General features: G+C 47.2%; 1 protein-coding gene across 7 annotated transcripts in view; it reads left to right on the forward strand.

Annotated features, from left to right (window-relative positions):
• USP4 (ubiquitin specific peptidase 4) overlaps positions 1-18,876 on the forward strand; it is a 48,793-nt gene extending 29,917 nt beyond the window's left edge. For 2 of the 7 annotated variants that reach the window (XM_082347999.1, XM_082348001.1), the window contains 13 exons: positions 143-301; positions 1,172-1,396; positions 2,162-2,245; positions 3,636-3,730; positions 6,100-6,291; positions 6,922-7,010; positions 11,344-11,571; positions 13,245-13,315; positions 13,569-13,687; positions 14,017-14,166; positions 15,187-15,290; positions 17,810-17,898; positions 18,302-18,876. In XM_082347999.1, the coding sequence (XP_082204125.1) occupies positions 143-301; positions 1,172-1,396; positions 2,162-2,245; positions 3,636-3,730; positions 6,100-6,291; positions 6,922-7,010; positions 11,344-11,571; positions 13,245-13,315; positions 13,569-13,687; positions 14,017-14,166; positions 15,187-15,290; positions 17,810-17,898; positions 18,302-18,460 (1,764 nt within the window). In that variant the 3' untranslated portion in view covers positions 18,461-18,876. The other 5 variants (XM_082348004.1, XM_082348000.1, XM_082348002.1 and 2 more) reach the window with 5 other exon arrangements.
• The last annotated feature ends 61 nt before the right edge of the window (positions 18,877-18,937 follow it).

Below are 18,937 nucleotides of genomic sequence, written 5' to 3' on the forward strand. Positions count from 1 at the left end.
CCCCTGTCTCCTGCATTGGCAGGCGGATTCTTAACCACTGTGCCACCAGGGAAGCCCAAAGTTATTTTTGATGACAATTTCCTATCTGACTTCACGGGTTCTTTATAACTTATGCCTTCTGATGTGGTTGCTTTTGTTGTAGACTCAGGTGGGACGTTTTGCCCCTCAGTTTTCTGGCTACCAACAACAAGACTCTCAGGAGCTGTTAGCCTTTCTTCTAGACGGATTGCACGAAGATCTGAACCGAGTGAAGAAAAAACCGTACCTGGAGCTGAAGGATGCCAATGGGCGGCCAGATGCGGTATGATATTGAAGACTTTTGAAGAAAAGTATTCCAAAGAAGCTGTCTCCTACTGGGAGGTGCAAGGGCATTCTTCTGGTCTTGGAGTATTGGTGCCAGGGCTCTGGTTGCCTCTCACTGTTGTTTGTGACGTGGACGTGAGGTCTAATATGGAAATGTATTGCACGTTACAAAGGGGCTAACTCTAGTTACCCCTGATGCTCCCTCTTGGGCTTCTTCAAGTTAGAGTCAGTTTGTTTAGTATAATTACATTGGTGAACCAGAGACTAGGGTACCCTGAAAACTGTAAAGTGCCTGTAGTGTGGGCCCTTGGGATTATTAAAATCCATTAAAATCCATCTATGATGATTAAAATAGTTTGTTATTAATATTATTAGGGCACTTAAATTTTTTTGCCTTGATTTTCAGATCTATGAAGAAGGAATTTAGTATTTAAGCCACCTATCACATTGGGATGATCAATATGAATACTTCAAAGTAGCATTCACATCTTAAAGGAAAAACCATGAGCTAGCTGAACTATAGCATAAATTAAAAGCTCACTGAAGGGACTTTGGATCATTGGAAGCCCTATAGGAGGCAGTCCTTCCCCGGTCAGGTCCATGTGTCCACAGTGCTCTCAGTTCGTCTCTGTCCCGTAGATCCTGCATCAGCACTTGGTTAAATGTAGGATTGGGCATGGAGCTGGCATGTGGAATGAGTTTGGTATGCTAAGAGCAGTCCTGGCCCTCACTGGCCTGGACCAAGTTCTTGGCTGCACAGACTGCCTCACAGTCTGTTTCAGATTTTGCTGTGAATCATTCTGGATGCAGAGGCTAAGAACTGGCGGGTGTTGAGAATGTCTTACTTATCCTCTTTGCTTTCTTCCAGGTGGTGGCAAAGGAAGCCTGGGAGAATCATAGGTTGAGGAATGACTCTGTGATTGTGGACACGTTCCATGGCCTCTTCAAATCTACCTTGGTTTGCCCAGAATGTGCTAAGGTTTCTGTGACCTTTGACCCATTTTGCTATTTAACTCTCCCACTGCCCTTGAAGAAAGATCGAGTTATGGAGATCTTCCTGGTTCCCGCTGACCCTCGCTGCAGACCGACCCAGGTAACAGAAATCGTCACCCTCATGGTACCCCTTGTTGTGAGTGGCCTTCAGACCCAGAGTGGGGCTGCTTCCATCTGTTGCAGCAGCAGCTCCATCAGCTGCCTCTGAAACCCCTTGGCACTTGGCTTGAGTGTGTGCCCTTGTCCTCCCTCAGACCTTTGTGTAATCCCATGTCATTCAGGCATATTGTGAAGGTTCTCTGGGCTTCTCTGTCACCTTTTCCCCTATGTTCCATTCATTTGACTAAAGGAACCTGGCTGATCTGCTAAGAGATCCTTGAATCTGAATGTTAGGGGACTAGAAACAGTACTTCCTTTGGTTATGTTCACCCCTAAATCAGCTAGGAGAGCCTGGCCAGAACAAAAGGCCAAATGAAAGGTGTAACAGGCCGGTCTTAGTGTCCAGCCCTGCTGATGGCTCACTGCATGCTTCTTCTGGCTTTATGACAAGGACTGGTTGGCAGTTTGTATAATTGTAACATTTCTTTAAAGGAAGTAGTGAATGGCTCTAAAAAGTTAAGAAAAAAATAAAGCAATGTGTAGGAGGGAAAGAGATGGTCCAGCTTCTGTGGTGCTACCTGAATAGAGAGGCGGGTGTTGATGCAGAAGACTTGCCTATTTGCTCTGCTGGCCACTCATCTGGGCCCTGACCTCACCACACACTGTTTCTGGAGGAGCACCTCTGCCCTCCATGATGCCTGCTCCTCCTGACTCATCCCACCCTTTCCAGAGCACCCTTGTCACCCCTCCCATCTCTCCTTTGCAGTACCGTGTGATTGTGCCACTGATGGGGGCCGTGTCTGACCTGTGTGAGGCTCTCTCCAGGCTGTCTGGCATTGCTGCAGAAAACGTAAGGCGAGGTGTTCAGTGGCATTCAGCCTATTGGGGGCAGTTCATAGTCCTTTGGAGTTAAGTTTCAACCTTGTAGCCACTTTTGTGGGGTACGTCTTATTGGCCAGCACACATGTGATTATATCTGGATGCCTCAGACCTCCTGGCCCTTGTTCATTGTGCACACTGTGCCTGAGTCTGTCCCTTCCAGCCCTGGGAACACTGTCTTTCCTCCATTGAGGACACACTAGCTATGGTCAGAGGGCCAGGACTGGGGATTTGCTCTCACCTTGCCTCCCCTTCCTACCTGACCTCATCTGTAATGTGAGAAGCTGGAAGTTCTTTCCTGTCCCAAACTCTGTAAGTCTGTGGAGTGACTTGATAGAAATCTTTATTTAAAAACAATTGCTGGGACTTCCCTGGTGGCACGGTGGTTAAGAATCCACCTGCCAATGCAGGGGACACGGATTCAATCCCTGGTCCAGGAAGATCCCACATGCCGCGGAGCAACTAAGCCCGTGTGCCGCAACTACTGAGCCTGCGCTCAGAGCCAGCGAGCCACAACTGCAGAGCCTGTGTGCCACTCCTGAAGCCCGCACTAGAGCCGGTGCTCCGCAACGAGAGAAGCACGCGCACCGCAACGAAGAGTAGCCCCCGCTCGCCGCAACTAGAGAAAGCCCACACGCAGCAACGAAGACCCAACGCAGCCAATAAATAAATAAATAAATTTATTAAAAAGTAAAAATAAAATAGAAAAATAAAAACAATTGCTCACACTGGCCTTTCTGCTGAGCCTGGCCCTGTGTGAAGGTGGGGAAAGTGAAGACCTCTTGCTGCACGAGGATCCGTCCTCCTGGATGCCCCCAGCCCCTCCCTTGTCCCAGCCCTGGTCAGTGCCCTCCTGCTCCCCACTCCCCTTGCACCCCTGCTGGTTTCAGGTGGTAGGTCTTGGTGGTTGGGGTTTGGTCTTTTCTGCTATGTGCTGAGGATGGCTTGGGGAATTCCAGCCCCAGGAAACACCCCAGAGGATTCTGGATGACTGCTGGTCTCTGGTCAGCACTCACTCCCCACCATTCCTGCCACTGGAGGGCAAATCCCGTCGTAAACCTTGGGACAGATGTAGCATGTTTTCTGGTGGTGACAGCCATGCTGCTCCCCCTTGGCGCTTGGCCCCTGAGCTCTGGGGCTGGTTGCATCGTGATCTCTCTGGGGGCAGCACATATTTTTTCATTTGTGCCTGGGTTATTAAGTAGGTGTACTCTTTTTTAAAAAATATTTATTTGGCTGTGCCGGGTCTTAGTTGCAGCACGTGGGATCTTCATTGCAGCATGCAGCATCCTTTTAGTTGCGGCATGTGGTGGGTGTACTCTTATCCATCCTGTAATCTTTCTGTTACTGTTGGTTCTTAGATGGTGGTCACAGATGTGTATAATCACCGGTTCCACAAAATTTTCCAAATGGATGAAGGTTTAAACCACATCATGCCTCGGGATGACATTTTCGTGTGAGTACTCAGTGGTTTCTGCTGCAGGGTCAAAGGAAACATTCTAGAGGCTTTGCCAGTGTCTGTCAGTGTCTCCAGAGCAGAAGATCTGGCAGTTGGTGCTCATGTGGATTTGCCCCAACCCCTGGGTGCAAGAGATGGATGTTCAGGGAATTTGGGGCAGCCATCAATGCTAAGCGCCTACTGGCACTTCAGAGCTAGACATTCCAGATAATTCTCCTCAGCATGAACAAGGCTTTTGTCAACAGTTGCTACCTGTTAAGGCCTGTTCAGTGGTTCTGCAGATGGTCCTGCTGTCAGAAGTGCTTTTCTCAAGAAGAATCACAGCTTGTAAGGGGCCACGGGAAGACAGGAGAAGGGACGCAGTACAGGGAGGGTCTCATCCTTTCTCCCAGCCACAGGTAGTGGCTTCTCAGGCAGGTGCCATCCCAGATGACAGGGAAGGTTGATTTAAGCAGCCTTTTCCAGCGCTAACATCTGCAAGCCTTGAGACTCGGTTTTCTCATCCCTGTGGGGACAGTACACTCCAACTGCAGCTTGTCTCCTCGGCCCCTCCCAAGTCCTCTTGCTTCAAGGCTGCTTTGTGTGATTGTGTGTGTGTCCCTCTTCAGGTGGGGGTGGGGTGGGGGGGTGGAGTGTGAGCTTGTCTGAGCTCCCAGCAGCCGCTTGCTCAGGGAGGCTTGCATGTGGAGCACACCCATGTTGTCTCTCCCTCATTCCCTCTCAGCCAGAAACTTGCCTCTGCCGAGAAAGGTTTTTAGGATTTTGTTTCGGTTTTTGATTTTGGCTGAGGAATGCAGTACACAAAGGAGGCATTTCCTTCCCTGTACATTTTTGGGGCCAATGACTTCTAGGTCACTCTAAAAGGAAGAATTCTTAACCACACCCAAGATCCTAGTTCTGTTCACACTTGCATAGGCTGCCTCCCCACTCGCAGCCGTGTTCCCTTACTTTACTAATGGAGGGTGCCAAGGCTCATGCTGGGCCACAGGACTGGGACTGTCCACTTCTTACCCCAAGACCTTAACACAGTCTCCCTCAGTTCTGGAAACTAGTGTTCGCACATACCTGTGCTGAGAAGACCTGGGACATGACCTTGTGGGGAGGTTGGCAAACCACCAATGGAGGGTTTTTCAGAGAGCTTGAGGGCCAGCCAATTGGAAAGCAAATTGCTTTATGATGAATTGATAATTGTCTTACGAAAACACAATTGTAGCATCTAATACTTTTTTGAGCATGTGATGTACTGTGCTACTGAGTTACTTAATCTTCACCACTACACTGGAAGGTGGGTGATCCCATTGTCCACTGGATAAACAGACTTAGAAATTAAGGCACTTGGCCTGGTTACAGCAGCCAGAAAGTGGCATTGATGGATCTGGAACCTGGGCCAGCCTCACTCCAAGGCGTGGTTCTTGACCATTATGCTGGACCCCAGGGTCCTTACCCTAGAGCATACCTTGGATGTTTTTGTGAGTTTTTCTTTGAACTCCTCCTGCATATACTATAGTCAGGACTGTTTGCCAGGCATGTGGGGAGAGTTTGTGTGTGTGTGTGTGTGTGTGTGTGTGTGTGTGTGTGTGTTTGTGTTTATAGTTTTCAAAAGTTGAGTCAGTAAGTTTGTGTCTCCCCCTATAGGAAGAGGGAAAGACTACAGTCGGTTGCCAGCAATTTTGGTAACATCTGTTCCAGGATAAAACATCTATAAATCTCCTCAATCCCATGTATTCACTAAGTAAGACACATTTTTCAAAATCATTGATTTGTATTTAGCAGTTTCTTTGGTTATCTCTGATTTTTTAAAAAAATTAAATATGATTCTTTTACTTCAATGTTTCTGAAGAAAGATGGCAGTTTTATAAATTTGCTTCCTCATTTGAAATAAAGAGTCTTCGGCTTATATTCTAGGTATACGTCGCTGTACAGTATTTGGTTTTATTAAAGCGCAGGGCATTGAGAATGCCTTTTTCTAAAAGTTAAGCTCCTTGATGAGTGACAAAAGGTGAACTTGGGGACTGGGCCCCCCCCCGTGTGCCTTTGTGTCTGAAGTGATGGTCTGGATGACAGGTGTCATCTGTGTTGAGTCCCAGTTGAAGGACCACAGAGTTTGAGGCCATGGTTGGGGGAAGGAGGATCACATTAGTCCCAGGTCCTGGGTTGTGTAGGTTCACCTTGTGTTAACAGTTGACCCTCTTTGGGATTCCTGACTCATCCTCTAGCATCGTCTTGGAAATGGTTTATCCACCTTTTGTACTGAAGTGCACTCTGTCCTAGTAACCGTAGTCCTGGCCACCATGTAGCTGCAGCTCAGATCTCCGTCTCTCACAGGGACCTGCCGCTGAAGGTGCTCTCTTGTGTGATTGACACAGGTACGAGGTCTGCAGCACCTCCACAGACGGCTCTGAATGTGTCACGCTTCCAGTGTACTTCAGGGAAAGGAAATCCAGGCCGTCGAGCACTTCCGCTGGGGCAGTGCTATATGGGCAGCCACTGCTGGTTTCTGTCCCCAAGCACAAGCTCACCCTCGAGTCTTTGTACCAGGCTGTTTGTGAGCGCATCAGGTTGGTGGTAGGAATGTGATTTGCTTGTTATCTAAAATAAGATAGGCCCAGTAAGAGTGACTGCCCCCTGCAGAGTGCCAGTGTTGACCCCATGTGCTCACTTCTGTTAGAAATGTAGTTGTCTTGGCCCCTGGGAGGGCCAGGACAGGTGCTGTTGGGACAGAACATCTGGCACATCTGAAGCACCATGACAGTGAACACCTAAGCCTCTTCTAGTCCCTGGAATCATGTCTTCACACCTGTCAGTCACCTGCTTGAGGGAGTATAGTGCTTTGATGGCATTTTGTATTTGAATGTAATTTCTGAACTACTCCACTATCATTCTGAACCTGATAATTAACATTACTGGGAAATATTTTTTTAAATGATGGTGCCATGCAACGTTTATCAAAGATTTGAAACAGGCTTTCTCAGAGTCTTCAGTGCCCTGGTAGTTAAACTTATCTCTTAGGTTCCTCTCAATTTCTTGAAGTGTTAAGCCATCACACGAATTTTAAGGCCCTTTTATTTACATAAATTGCTTTGTGAATAGCTGAATATATAAATTAGGAACTACTTCAGGCTGAGTAGTGGAGAAAAATAGGTAAAGGTTACAACTAATAAACAATTTCTTTCTTTCTTCTTTTCAAGCCGCTATATAAAACAACCTTTGCCTGATGAGTCTGGCAGCTCGCCCTTGGAGCTGGGGGCCTGCAATGGCTCCAGGGGCAGCTGTGAAGGTGAGCGCACGCCACGCTGTGGGGCTGTGACTGACCAAATCCCTCCCGACCTCCCTCTTCTTCCAAAGGTGTTGTATACATGGGTGAGGGAGGCTCTGAGGCGGGGTTGGGGGCTCTGCCTAGAGAGCAGACCTGGAAGCCCTGTCTGCACCACTTCACTCTGCCAGAGCCCATTGTCCAACTTTGACACCTCGTGTAATCTTAGGCGTGGAGGCTGGGTTTCACCTCAGGGAGACTAAGCATAATAGGACTGAGTGACTTGCCCAAGGGTCATGTAGCAGAGTCAGGATTTGATTCTGACCTGTTGGGATTGCTGAGTACACTTGGCTGCCTTCACAACCTGGCTTGTGTCTGTAGAGCTTTTGTCTTGGCCCTTACCCATCACCATGGTCCAGCAGCCGCCCCTGGGGAGGACAGATGTCCTGCCCAGCCAGTCAGAAGGCAGAGACAGGTTCTCCTGGGCCTTTCTTTCTTTCTTTCTACCCAGGAAGCCACAGGTGGTAGCTGGCTCTGGACAGCTCCTGATGTGGGAGTGACGAGCCACAGTTGGAAAAGCAGTAGGATAGACTTGTTGCAAGAAACCCAGAGCCCTCAACATCCTTCTGTGGCCTAGTGCTCACAAGCTCATCTGTGACCAGGGAGCTGTGTCAGACCTGCACTGTGGCTGTCATCCTTCTTTTGGGGGCCTGCGTGACTGACTAGGTGGCTTTATTCCTATAAAACCAGAAATGTCCTCCAGTTCCTGTGCTTTGTGAATAGCTGAATATATATTCTCAGTTGAAAATTCAAATGCCCGGATTTCTGCAAGACACGCCTGGTCCTGGAAAGTGAGAATTGACATTAAAAATAATGACCAGAAGGCTCTGTCCTGAAGGGATATTCCAAATTGTTGGTATTATAGGTTGAGTATTTATTATAGTCATACTCCTGTTCTTGCCCAGAATATCATGTTCTCCTCCCACGAGGGATGAACAGGAGTGTATTTTGTGCACAGGTCCCACAAGCAGACATGTTGGAGCTGTAGTGGTAGTCTCTGAGCAGACCTTGGGTGACCTGTGGGTTCTTAGTGCTCTGGAAGTTGAGGCACTGTGATTCCCAGCTTGAGGTGTGGGGCAGACCTCAAAAAGTCACTTCAGCTCTCTTAACCTTGGTTTACCCATCTGCAAAATGGGATGATGATAACAGCTTCACAGAGTTGAGGTTACTGTTTAATGAGATAGTGTGGTTAGAGTATCTGGCACATAATAGATGCTCAGTTAATAACAGCATCATGTCAGTATTTGCTATTGTTACAATTAGCCTAGTTTCTTAGACATTCCATCTGTCAGTCTCTTGTTCAGTCTCTTGTTCTCACTGCCTTCTTTTGAATTCCATAAGTGAGCCTTGGTGCGTAGACTTCAGATCCTCTTTAATGTTGAAATAATTCTAACCTCTTTACTGCCATGGCTCCTTGTTAGGCCTGTGGTGGCTGTCTCCTGCTGAATCTCTGAGTGTCTTGGGCAGGGCAGTGTTTCACTTGCCAGTCTGAGAGCAGAGCAGGCTTATCTGGGCGTAAAAGGGGCAGTGTCACTGCTTCAGGAGTGAAGTGAGCTAATTGAGAAAGGAACCTCTGTGAGAGCTGAGGCTGGCAGTCTCATGCACACTGGCTGTTTCAGAGTCCTGCTTATGGGGACTCATGTCACACTGTCATCCATGGCTGTGATGTTCCTGTGGCCTGACAGGAAAGTGCTGCATTGTCCTGGGCCCAACTTGTCCTTCCTCGTGAGAACTCCCGAGACACAGTCTTTGAAAGAGGATTCTTTTTTTTTTTTTTTTAATTTATTTTTTGGCTACATTGGGTCTTCGTTGCTGCGCACAGGCTTTCTCTAGTTGCAGTGAGTGGGTGCTACTCTTCGTTGCAGTGTGCATGCTTTTCATTGCGGTGGCTTCTCTCTTTTTTTTTTTTTAATTAATTAATTAATTTAAATTTATTTATTTTTTTTTGGCTGTGTTGGGTCTTCGTTGCTGTGCGTGGGCTTTCTCTAGTTACAGCGAGCGGGGGCTACTCTTCATTGTGGTGCGTGGGCTTCTCACTGCGGTGGCTTCTCTTGTTGCGGAGCACGGGCTCTAGGCGCGCAAGCTTCACTAGTTGTGGCTCACGGACTCTAGAGCGCAGGCTCAGTAGTTGTGGCACACGGGCTTAGTTGCTCCGTGGCATATGGGATCTTCCCAGACCAGGGCTCGAACCCGTGTCCCCTGCATTGGCAGGAGGATTCTTTTTTTTTTTTTTTTTTTAATTTATTTATTTTTATTTATGGCTGTGTTGGGTCTTCGTTTCTGTGTGAGGGCTTTCTCCAGCTGTGGCAAGTGGGGGCCACTCTTCATCGCGGTGCGCGGGCCCCTCATTATCGCGGCCTCTCTTATTGCGGAGCACAGGCTCCAGACGCACAGGCTCAGCAGTTGTGGCTCATGGGCCCAGTTGCTCCGCGGCATGTGGGATCTTCCCAGACCAGGGCTCGAAACCGTGTCCCCTGCATTGGCAGGCAGACTCTCAACCACTGCGCCACCAGGGAAGCCCCGGCAGAAGGATTCTTAACCACTGTGTGCGGTGGCTTCTCTTGTTGTGGAGCACGGGCTCTAGAGCGCAGGCTTAGTAGTTGTGGCGCACGAGCTTAGTTGCTCCATGACATGTGGGATCTTCCCGGACCAGGGATCAAACCTGTGTCCCTTGCATTGGCAGGTGGATTCTTAACCACTGTGCCACCAGGGAAGTCCCTGAAAGAGGATTCTTATGTAGAATATACGTCTTCCTTTCCTCAGTTTCCGTTTCTATTGCTATTTCCCCAAATATATAAACTTCATATTTTCAATCTTTTCTTCCCCCGTTTTTTTTTTGTTTTGTTTTTGGCTACGCCATGCACCTTGTGCAATCTTAGTTCCCCGACCAGATATTGAACCTGGGCCCCCGGCAGTGGAAGCACCAAGTCCTGACCACTGGACTGCCAGGGAATTCCCTTCCCCTGTTACTTTTACATCACCTTTTGGAGTTGTCCCCATCTTTGTTGAAATTACTTATTTGATACCTTAACTTTCCCCTTTGACTGCCCAACAACAAAAATTATGATGAGCCTGATCATGGATTTTTTTATTGCAGCCATATATACCAACCAGTTCTCTGGAAACACCTGGGAAATTTACTTATCACCATATGTCTCTAGAATACCTCTTTAAATTTCTGTTTTTAATATATATTTATTTATTTTATTTATTTATTTTTGGCTGCATTGGTTCTTTGCTGCTGCATGCAGGCTTTCTCTAGTTGTGGCTCGTGGGGGCTACTCTTTGTTGCGGTGCACAGGCTTCTCATTGCAGTGGCTTCTCTTGTCGCGGAGCATGGGCTCTAAGCACGCAGGCTTCAGTAATTGTGGCACACAGGCTCAGTAGTTGTGGTGCACGGGCTTAGTTGCTCCGCGGCATGTGGGATCTTCCCGGACCAGGGATCGAACCCGTATCCCCTGCATTGGCAGACGGATTCTTAACCACTGTGCCACCAGGAAAGTCCCTAGAATGCCTCTTAAAACTTTTTTTTTCCCCTGGCTGCGTGGCTTGCAGGATCTTAGTTCCCCAACCAGGGATTGAAGCCGGGTCCCTGGCAGTGAAAGTGCTGAGTCCTAACCACTGGACCTCCAGGGAACTCCCCCTCTTCAAACTCTTGAAACTCAGCAATCTCAAATGAATAAGGAGAAAAAAGGAGAGGAGGATCCTGTGTGCTGTGTTCCTTGGGGCCCATCATGGCGCCTGCACCTGAGAGACATGCAGTAAATACTTGTTGAAGGGACAGTCATCATGTTTCTTGTGGAGGAACTGAAGACTTTTACTTAGTATTTGTGTTCATTATCATATTTAAAGTTTTACTTTTAAATTGTTTCTTACCAGCCGGTTTTCTTGAGTATTGAGTATGGGTTTAATTTTGGTCCTTTTCTCTCTGTGTGATTAATGATCAAGTTGAAAGAGTCAGACTATGTGGGATGAAGCCCAGTAAAGTACCAAGTGGTGAGGGCCCCAAATTTAGGACTGGCAGGACTGCTGACTCACTGTTGTACCTTCTGGTGACTCCTTGAACTTCTCTGGGACTCTGCGTCCTCATCATGGAATAGCTGTGCCCACTTGCCTGCTTACCAGATTGTGGGGGTGTCACATGTGAATTTAAGTGCCTTGTAAATGCAAAGGGGTGGATGTAGTTCACACACAGGACTGAATCTGGAAGGAAGCACCACAGTTAGGTATGAAATAAAAATTGCAGCATTGAAATGGTGGCAAATTACATACATGTTATTTTTCATTTGTATGCTAGGAGAAGACGAAGAAGAAATGGAGCATCAGGAAGAAGGCAGAGAGCAGCTTTCAGAAACAGAGGACAGTGGGGAGGATGAGCTGGGAAGTGACCATGGCGAGACCACCCAAAAGAAGCTCAAAAGCCGGCCCTGCCCAAAAAGGCTTTTTACCTTCTGCCTTGTGAACTCCTATGGCACAGCCGACCTAAATTCCCTTGCAGCTGATGGGAAACTGCTTAAACTCAACTGTAAGCACTTTCTCTGACCTTTCAAACTGGGCTTTTGGGGACTTAGGATCTATTGGAAAATACTTGCACTCAGCACTCACTGACTGCACTGAGCTTTCATCATCTCATAGTGTGGCTCCAGGAACAGACACTTGTGTGATCCTTGGGTTAAAGCTCTCTGAAGACTGCTTCAGAGACATGACACCCCTCCGCACTTTCCCTTGGCCTTCTTGTCAGGTTTTTCTCTTCCGTCCTTGATGATTTCAGAAGGAAACGAGCTCTCCCTCCACTCCCAACATCCTTCAGGACTTCTGCTCTGGTTGATAACACTTCTTGTGGCCCTCCTAGGTGGCAGTATTTCCCCAAACTTATGAGAATAAATGCATATTTCTTTTGTTCCATGAGAATACTCATGAAGTGTGACCCATCTAGAGGATGGTCATAGATTTCACAGGCTGTTACCTGGAGCCTGTAATGGGGACTGCTGTACAGATGGGAAGGGGCATCCACACGGGACGTGTGTTGTGCCTGAAAAGCAACATGTGGACAGTGAAGATGCCTGCCCTGGGTCGGGAGGGGAGCTGCAAAAGCATCTCTTGTGTCTTTTTGCTTCCTTCATTGGAGAAGAGATTTGCTAGATGTCCTCTAGTTTGCTAGCTTGCTTTCTTCCCTTTTTAAATAATTACCTAAAAAGAGTTTTTTAAACAGCTCTATTGAGATGGTTTTGGGTCTCTCTTGTCTTTTTGCAGCTCCATTCCCTCCGTGCGGCTTCTTGTCTTTAGTGTAATGCCTTGCAAATTCTAGCCCCCTTCTTTTTTTTTTTTTAAATTTATTTATTTGAATTTATTTATTTTTGGCTGCTTTGGGTCTTCGTTGATGTGCGCGGGCTTTCTCTAGTTGCGGCAAACGGGCTACTCTTCGTTGTGGTGCATGGGCTTCTCATTGTGGTGCCTTCTCTTATTGCGGAGCACGGGCTCCAGTAGTTGTGTCACGAGGGCTCAGTAGTTGTGGCTCACAGGCCCTAGAGCGCAGGCTCAGTAGTTGTGGCGCATGGGCTTAGTAGCTCCACAGCATGTGGGATCTTCCCGGACCAGGGCTCGAACCCGTGTCCCCTGCATTGGCAGGCAGATTCTTAACCACTGCGACACCAGGGGAAGTCCCTAGCCCCCTTTTTGAACACTGGTCTTTGACTCCTCAACTCAGTCTTTTGTTCTCCTCCCCTGCCCCCCCATGCTATGGCCTGGAAAATGCCTCCAGGCAATAAGCTGGGGCCATGTAGGCATCACCTTATTTTTTGCCTTCTCTCAGGGATCTCACTCTTGCTCTGCCTAATATTCAGTGTCTGAAAACAGTTGTTTCCTCTATTTTGTCAGGTTTTCTTGTGGTTTAAGGCAAGAGGAGAAATCTGGCCACTGTTACTCCATCTTGACCTGTGCCCTTTCAGAATTCTATGTAGTTAGTGCCTTTAAAGTGTGTCTGTAGCGTTGAGGAAATCTTTGCCAAAGGATTTGGGGGCCCAGGGATTCAGAGTTGGCTGGCTCAAGGCAGAGCATCACTCTTGGCAGTGGCTGTTGATGGTTGAGCAGGTGTTGATGGCGTAGCCTGAGCGTGGTCCTTCTCACTGTTGTCACCTGAGGAGCCTCTACTGTTGCTGGCCATTCAGTAGTGAGTGATACTTTGGTCCTCCTCCACAGCTCGATCCACACTAGCCATCGATTGGGATAGTGAGACCCGGAGCCGTTATTATGACGAGCAGGAATCTGAGGTAGGTCACTCGGCATTCTTGGTCAGGGGTATGTGCTGGTTTCTGCTTCGGGTGGGTCTCTCTCACCAGTTCCCCAGCAGTTTAGCAAGGTATGTTTTAGACCGAGAATGAAAAGCACTTAAAGATTTTGTCATTACATGTTCAGAGGCTCCAGAAAGTACATTATATTTCAGGCGTGAGAGCTCGTGAGGTTGTGGCTGAGCCTGGTAAGACTTTGTTTCCTCAGCAGACCTCAGCACTTTGTTCCTCACAGACCTACGAGAAGCACGTCAGCATGTTGCAGCCTCAGAAGAAAAAGAAGACAGCAGTGGCCCTGAGAGACTGCATCGAGCTCTTCACTACCATGGAGACCCTTGGGGAGCATGACCCCTGGTATGCAGCTCCCACCTCTGGGCAGGGGCACCCAGGTACCCTGGGACTCTGAGATCTGCTGGGGCCATCTGTGTACACTAAAACCCTTTGTATTTGGACATGTCACTGTTTTACATGGCTGACCCTACAGCACAGGTTTTTCTGTGTGAATTGTGTTTTCCAGACTAGGAAAGCCATCACCCTCTTTTGGAAGGTGGCTTAGAGACCTCCCTGCCCTGAAGCAGTCATGCTGAGTACAAGAAAGGATGTTATGGGATTGCCTCCATGCTTGAGAGCCCAGGCGGCACTGGCCCCCTGCCTCCCCACTAAGTGGAGGTTTCTCTTTTCAGGTACTGTCCTAACTGTAAGAAGCATCAGCAGGCCACAAAGAAGTTTGACCTGTGGTCCTTGCCGAAGATTCTGGTTGTCCACCTCAAACGTTTCTCCTACAATAGATACTGGAGGGACAAGCTTGATACAGTTGTGGAATTCCCAGTCAGGTGGGTCCCTGGGCTGCAGTGTTATTTTTGGGAAAATTAAAAAACAGGCAGATAATCTGGGCACTGATTGGCAGAGTGTTTTGCTGCCAAAGACTTTTCTGCGTGAAGGTGTGTGTGTTGCTAGGCTCTGAGAAGTTAGACTTTGGCTCACTTCCCCTCCGTGTCTGTAAGGAAAGGACTCTCCAGTAGAAGCACTTTCTCTCTCGAGAACCCTTACGCAGCCTAACTGAACTGGTCTTCCCATCCGTCATTGGTCCCAGGGAGCCCAGGCTCAGTAGGGCAGCACAAGGACATGGCTGTGCCTCGTTAATGCAGGGGCACAAGGAACCAGAGAGTAATCTGCTAGGGAGAGTTGGATTTTTGGGGGTGCAGATCCACCACAGTCCTGTCCCTGGGGCAGGGACTGGGACTGGCTGTCTACTAGTGTCCTCTTGGGTCCCAGGTTACAGAGTGTAAGTGACACAGGCAAGTCAGTCAACAAGGTAGGAGTCCCTCCACAATATGCAGATTTAAAAATGCTTTTTGGGGGATGGGGGATGGGTAGATAGATACATGAAGTATAGACATGTCAACGGGAAGACCTAGGTGGTAGGTATATACATGTTTGTTGTAAAATTCTTTTTTTCTGTATGTTTGAAATTTTCAAAATAAAACATTAGGGAAAAAAGCTTTTGGGCGCCTATTTTGGTATTTAGCTTAAATTTTTATGGCACTAATTGTAATTCTGATAGTAACAGCCATTTTTACAAAGTTGCTGCAGCCCTCGTGTCTGTGCCCAGAGCCCTTCCTTGACATTTGGTCTCGGGTAGGAGGCTTCTCTTTTCCAGTCTGAACATGTCAGTGGTCAGAACAAGACCCCAGGGCCCCTTCTGTCTGGACTGTTCATTCGTTCCTTCTGCAGTTAGTTTCTGAGGGCCTCCCTGTGTTATAGCCTGTTGCATGAAAGGGGTTGCTGGGTTGCTCCGACTTCTTTCTCTGAGTTTAATGTATTGAAGGGTTATTTTTGTTTTCTGTGCTCAGAGCTCTGAACATGTCTGAGTTTGTCTGTGACCTGTCAGCAAGGCCTTATGTGTACGACCTCATTGCCGTGTCCAATCATTATGGAGCCATGGGGGTTGGCCACTGTAAGTACTGGCATCTGCTTCCTTCTGAGATGTTGAAATGCCCATGGCCAGTCATCTTTCACCAGCCTCTCCCAGTGTGCCAGGCATTGCTCTAAGCACTTAACTTACACAGCTCCACGGGCCTCAGGTTGCGGGCTTTTTCCATATTGCTGCCCCTCAAGTTTTTTGGTAGGGTGGTGGTTCATATTCTTTAATCCAATAATCCACCTCTGGGAAACCTAAGGAAATTACTTGACTTTGGGGAAAAGCTTCATGTGCAAAGATATTCACCTACTTATAATAGTCAAAAATAAGTATTATTTATAATAGTGGAAAATTAATAATAGCATTGGTGATCAACCGTTGGCACTTCTGTCCATCGATTTCATGGAAGAGTACACAGTCATTGCAAAATAAAGTTAATAATAACATGGGGAAATACCCATGGTATGTTAAGGGAAAACAGCTACACAAAATTGCATCATTACAGAAAGTAGTATCACAACTACATTGAAACAAAAGACAGAGAAACTATGATAGGAGGGGGGAAAGCCTAGGAGGAGAGAGACCAAAATGTTAATTTTACTATTTTTTCTTTGTTCTACTTTATTTTCCAAAATTTCTGTAATGTGTAGGTTTACCTTCACTTTTATAGTTTTGCTAGTTTATTTTGTTACTTGTTTATGGAAAGGTGTTAGTGATGTTGAAGTGAGGAGCTGGGTTTCCTCATATCTCTTCTATTGCATCCGCACCATGATAACTGCCACTACACCCAGTGTCAGGACCCCAAGAGATGACACCATGGGAGGTGTCAGTTCCATTTACACTCACAGTGGATTATGAAACTGCCCTAAACCCCAGTCTTCTCTTCTATACTGGTAAGCTTTTTCTGTTGGCCCAGCAGTCTGTTCTCCTGCCTCTCCATTCTTACCATATCACCTCTTGCCTTTAGATGGCTGCTCAGTCTCCAGCCCTCAGGTCTACATTCCAGGCCATTAGAAGAAGAGGAAAAAAGGGCATGACCTTCCCTTTTAAGCAGATCTCCCAGAAGTCCCCCTCAACTCCTCTACATACATCTCATTGGCTATCACTTGGTCACAGGGCTACCATCTAGCTGTAGGAGAGGATGGGAAATAAAAATTGTGCCTGTTTGAAAATTGGGGCTCTACTGGAGTGGCTATTAGCAATCTCTGATCATATCATATCCTGCAGCACTTACTCTTCTCTAACTTTTTTCTCCCAAAATTAATTTCACTATCTATATTCATGCATACTGGACACATGTATTCATTTTTAACTTCTATTTTAGCATATAAACACTGCTAGGGCAGGTTACTTAGCCTCTGTATGCTTCAGTTTCCTCATCCAGGTTAGGCTGGTTATGTGCAGGTCCACATAGGGTCCACAGTTGGAACGCCAAGATTGAGAGCCACCATTGCTGTTGTTATGCCAAGCATGGACAGCGGGGATAGGCCGTTGGCGCCTTTTCTGTCACTTTGTCCCATGTCCTCCACCACCACTTGGTGCAGTAGGCACTGCAGTGAGTAATGGTTAAACAGCTTAAGAAAAAAAAAAAAAAACCAGCTTGCCAAAGCCACACAGCAGGTTGAGACTGGAAACCAGATCTCCATCAGATTCTGTTGCTTCTGAGAGTCTGGGTGGAGCAGGAATTGGGTATTGCTGCTGGGATTCCTGTTGTAAACACATCCTGCTTGGAAATAGTGTAAAATCAAAACCGGAAGTGTTGGATGTGGGAAATGCTTGGCCCGGTATGGGGAAATGCTTGGCCCGATGTGAGGAATTGTTACCCAGCCACAGATTCTTGACTCACAGTTTCAAAGGCAGATATATTTAAGTTTTCTTGTTCACATCCCAGCTTTGCAAACCCAAACACCCAGTGTGTCCCTCTCTGGGATTACCCCACAGGCTCCAGAGGCAGTGAGAGGCAGTAGTAGCCAACCATCTGCCTGGATGAAGTGGGGGAGTTTGACTTGGCATGTCTTTGAGAACTGTTGTTTTGTTTAAATCTTAAAGTATCAGCTCCTTTTAAGGGTCCCCTGACTCTGGGTTATTGCTCATAGCCATCCTCAAGATTGACACTGGATTCCTCTAGTTTTTGGATTAGTTTTCCAAAATTACAGTTTAAAGCCTTGGTCCCTGGCAGCTCCAATTTTACCCTTTTAGTGCCTTTTTGAGAAGGAACAGATTTTTTTTTTTTTAACATCTTTATTGGAGTATAATTGCTTTACAGTGGTGTGTTAGTTTCTGCTTTATAACAAAGTGAATCAGCTATACATATACACATATCCCCATATCTCTTCCCTCTTACGCCTCCCTCCCTCCCGCCCTCCTTAGGAACAGGTTTTTTTTTAAAGGATGAGTTATCTTTTGGTTGTTAGGACACAACCTATAAATTACTTTTAATTTCAGACTCTGTTTGTTTCATGTTTTGGAATTGTATTGCTGTTGAGTGCCACCCTAATGAGCTAGCCAGATTAGCTCTCTTGGTGACCGGCTAGAGTATTCTCTTGCTTTGGCAGACACTGCGTACGCGAAGAACAAACTGAACGGGAAATGGTATTACTTTGATGATAGCAGTGTGTCCCTGGCCTCCGAGGATCAAATAGTGGTGAGTAGGCCCTAATACCTGGTTCCTACTCTTACCTTTAGGGATTAGAGCTGGGAAGAGTCTCCCGGGCTAGTTGGTTATTTAGTCATTCTGCTGGGACGGTGGAAGCAAGGTGTGGTGGAGAAAGAGTTGGCTGCCATTCCTTCTGGGACCCTTCCTAAATGAGATGCTCAACTCTCCTCGGGGTCTGTCACAAGGCCCCTGCCTTTCCCCACTCCCTGGGGAGGGTCAGCATGAGCCAGCCTCAGGTAGAAGGGTTTTCACAGTCACTTCAGTATGTGGCTGCACAGGGCAAGACGGTGGATCCCTGAGAGTGGTGTGTTTTGAACAGAGCGAAAAGCTGGGGGGGGGAATGGGTGATTTTTCCAACCAGTGAATGGACGTTGCCCCTCTTATGTTTTAGACGAAAGCAGCTTATGTGCTGTTTTACCAGCGTCGAGATGATGAGTTGTATAAGACGACTTCACTCAGTTTTCCTGGATCCTTTGATGGAGGGACGAGACCAGGCAGCTTACAGCACGGCATGGGGGATGATGAGACTTGCAGCATGGACACCAACTGATGCTGCCTCAGTGACCCTGCACCACAGCACCAGTGCAATCCCTCAGGAGAATACCTTTGACACTGAAGACTTGCTAGTGTTCTGTCTAAAAACTGGATGAGGAAATTGTTTCTTTTATGAGGAAAAAAAGAAAAAAAAAAAGGATTATGTCAGGAGGCTGAATTATTTTTCTTTTTATACAGGTGGTGAGAAATTTCTGTAAAACCTGTGGAGCTGCAAAGTAGGGGTCGGGAGGGGGGCACATAATGGAGTATGTCTGATGGATTCCAGAGAACAGGGAGGGACACACTGTCATTGAGTTTGGTGTGGCCATGAAGACCTGCCACAGGCTGCCCTGAGTTCCTGGATTTTTGATTCTGGTGATGATTACTGTTCCGCCCAGTAGTCTGCCCACAGTAAATGAAGCCTTGAGTAAATGATGTCGTCCCCTTCTCCCTTGCTGTGCACTGAGATGGGTTTATAAAACCCTAAAAATTA

Source organism: Balaenoptera borealis (assembly GCF_965194805.1).
Source record: "Balaenoptera borealis genome assembly, chromosome: 12".
NCBI lineage: Eukaryota > Metazoa > Chordata > Mammalia > Artiodactyla > Balaenopteridae > Balaenoptera > Balaenoptera borealis.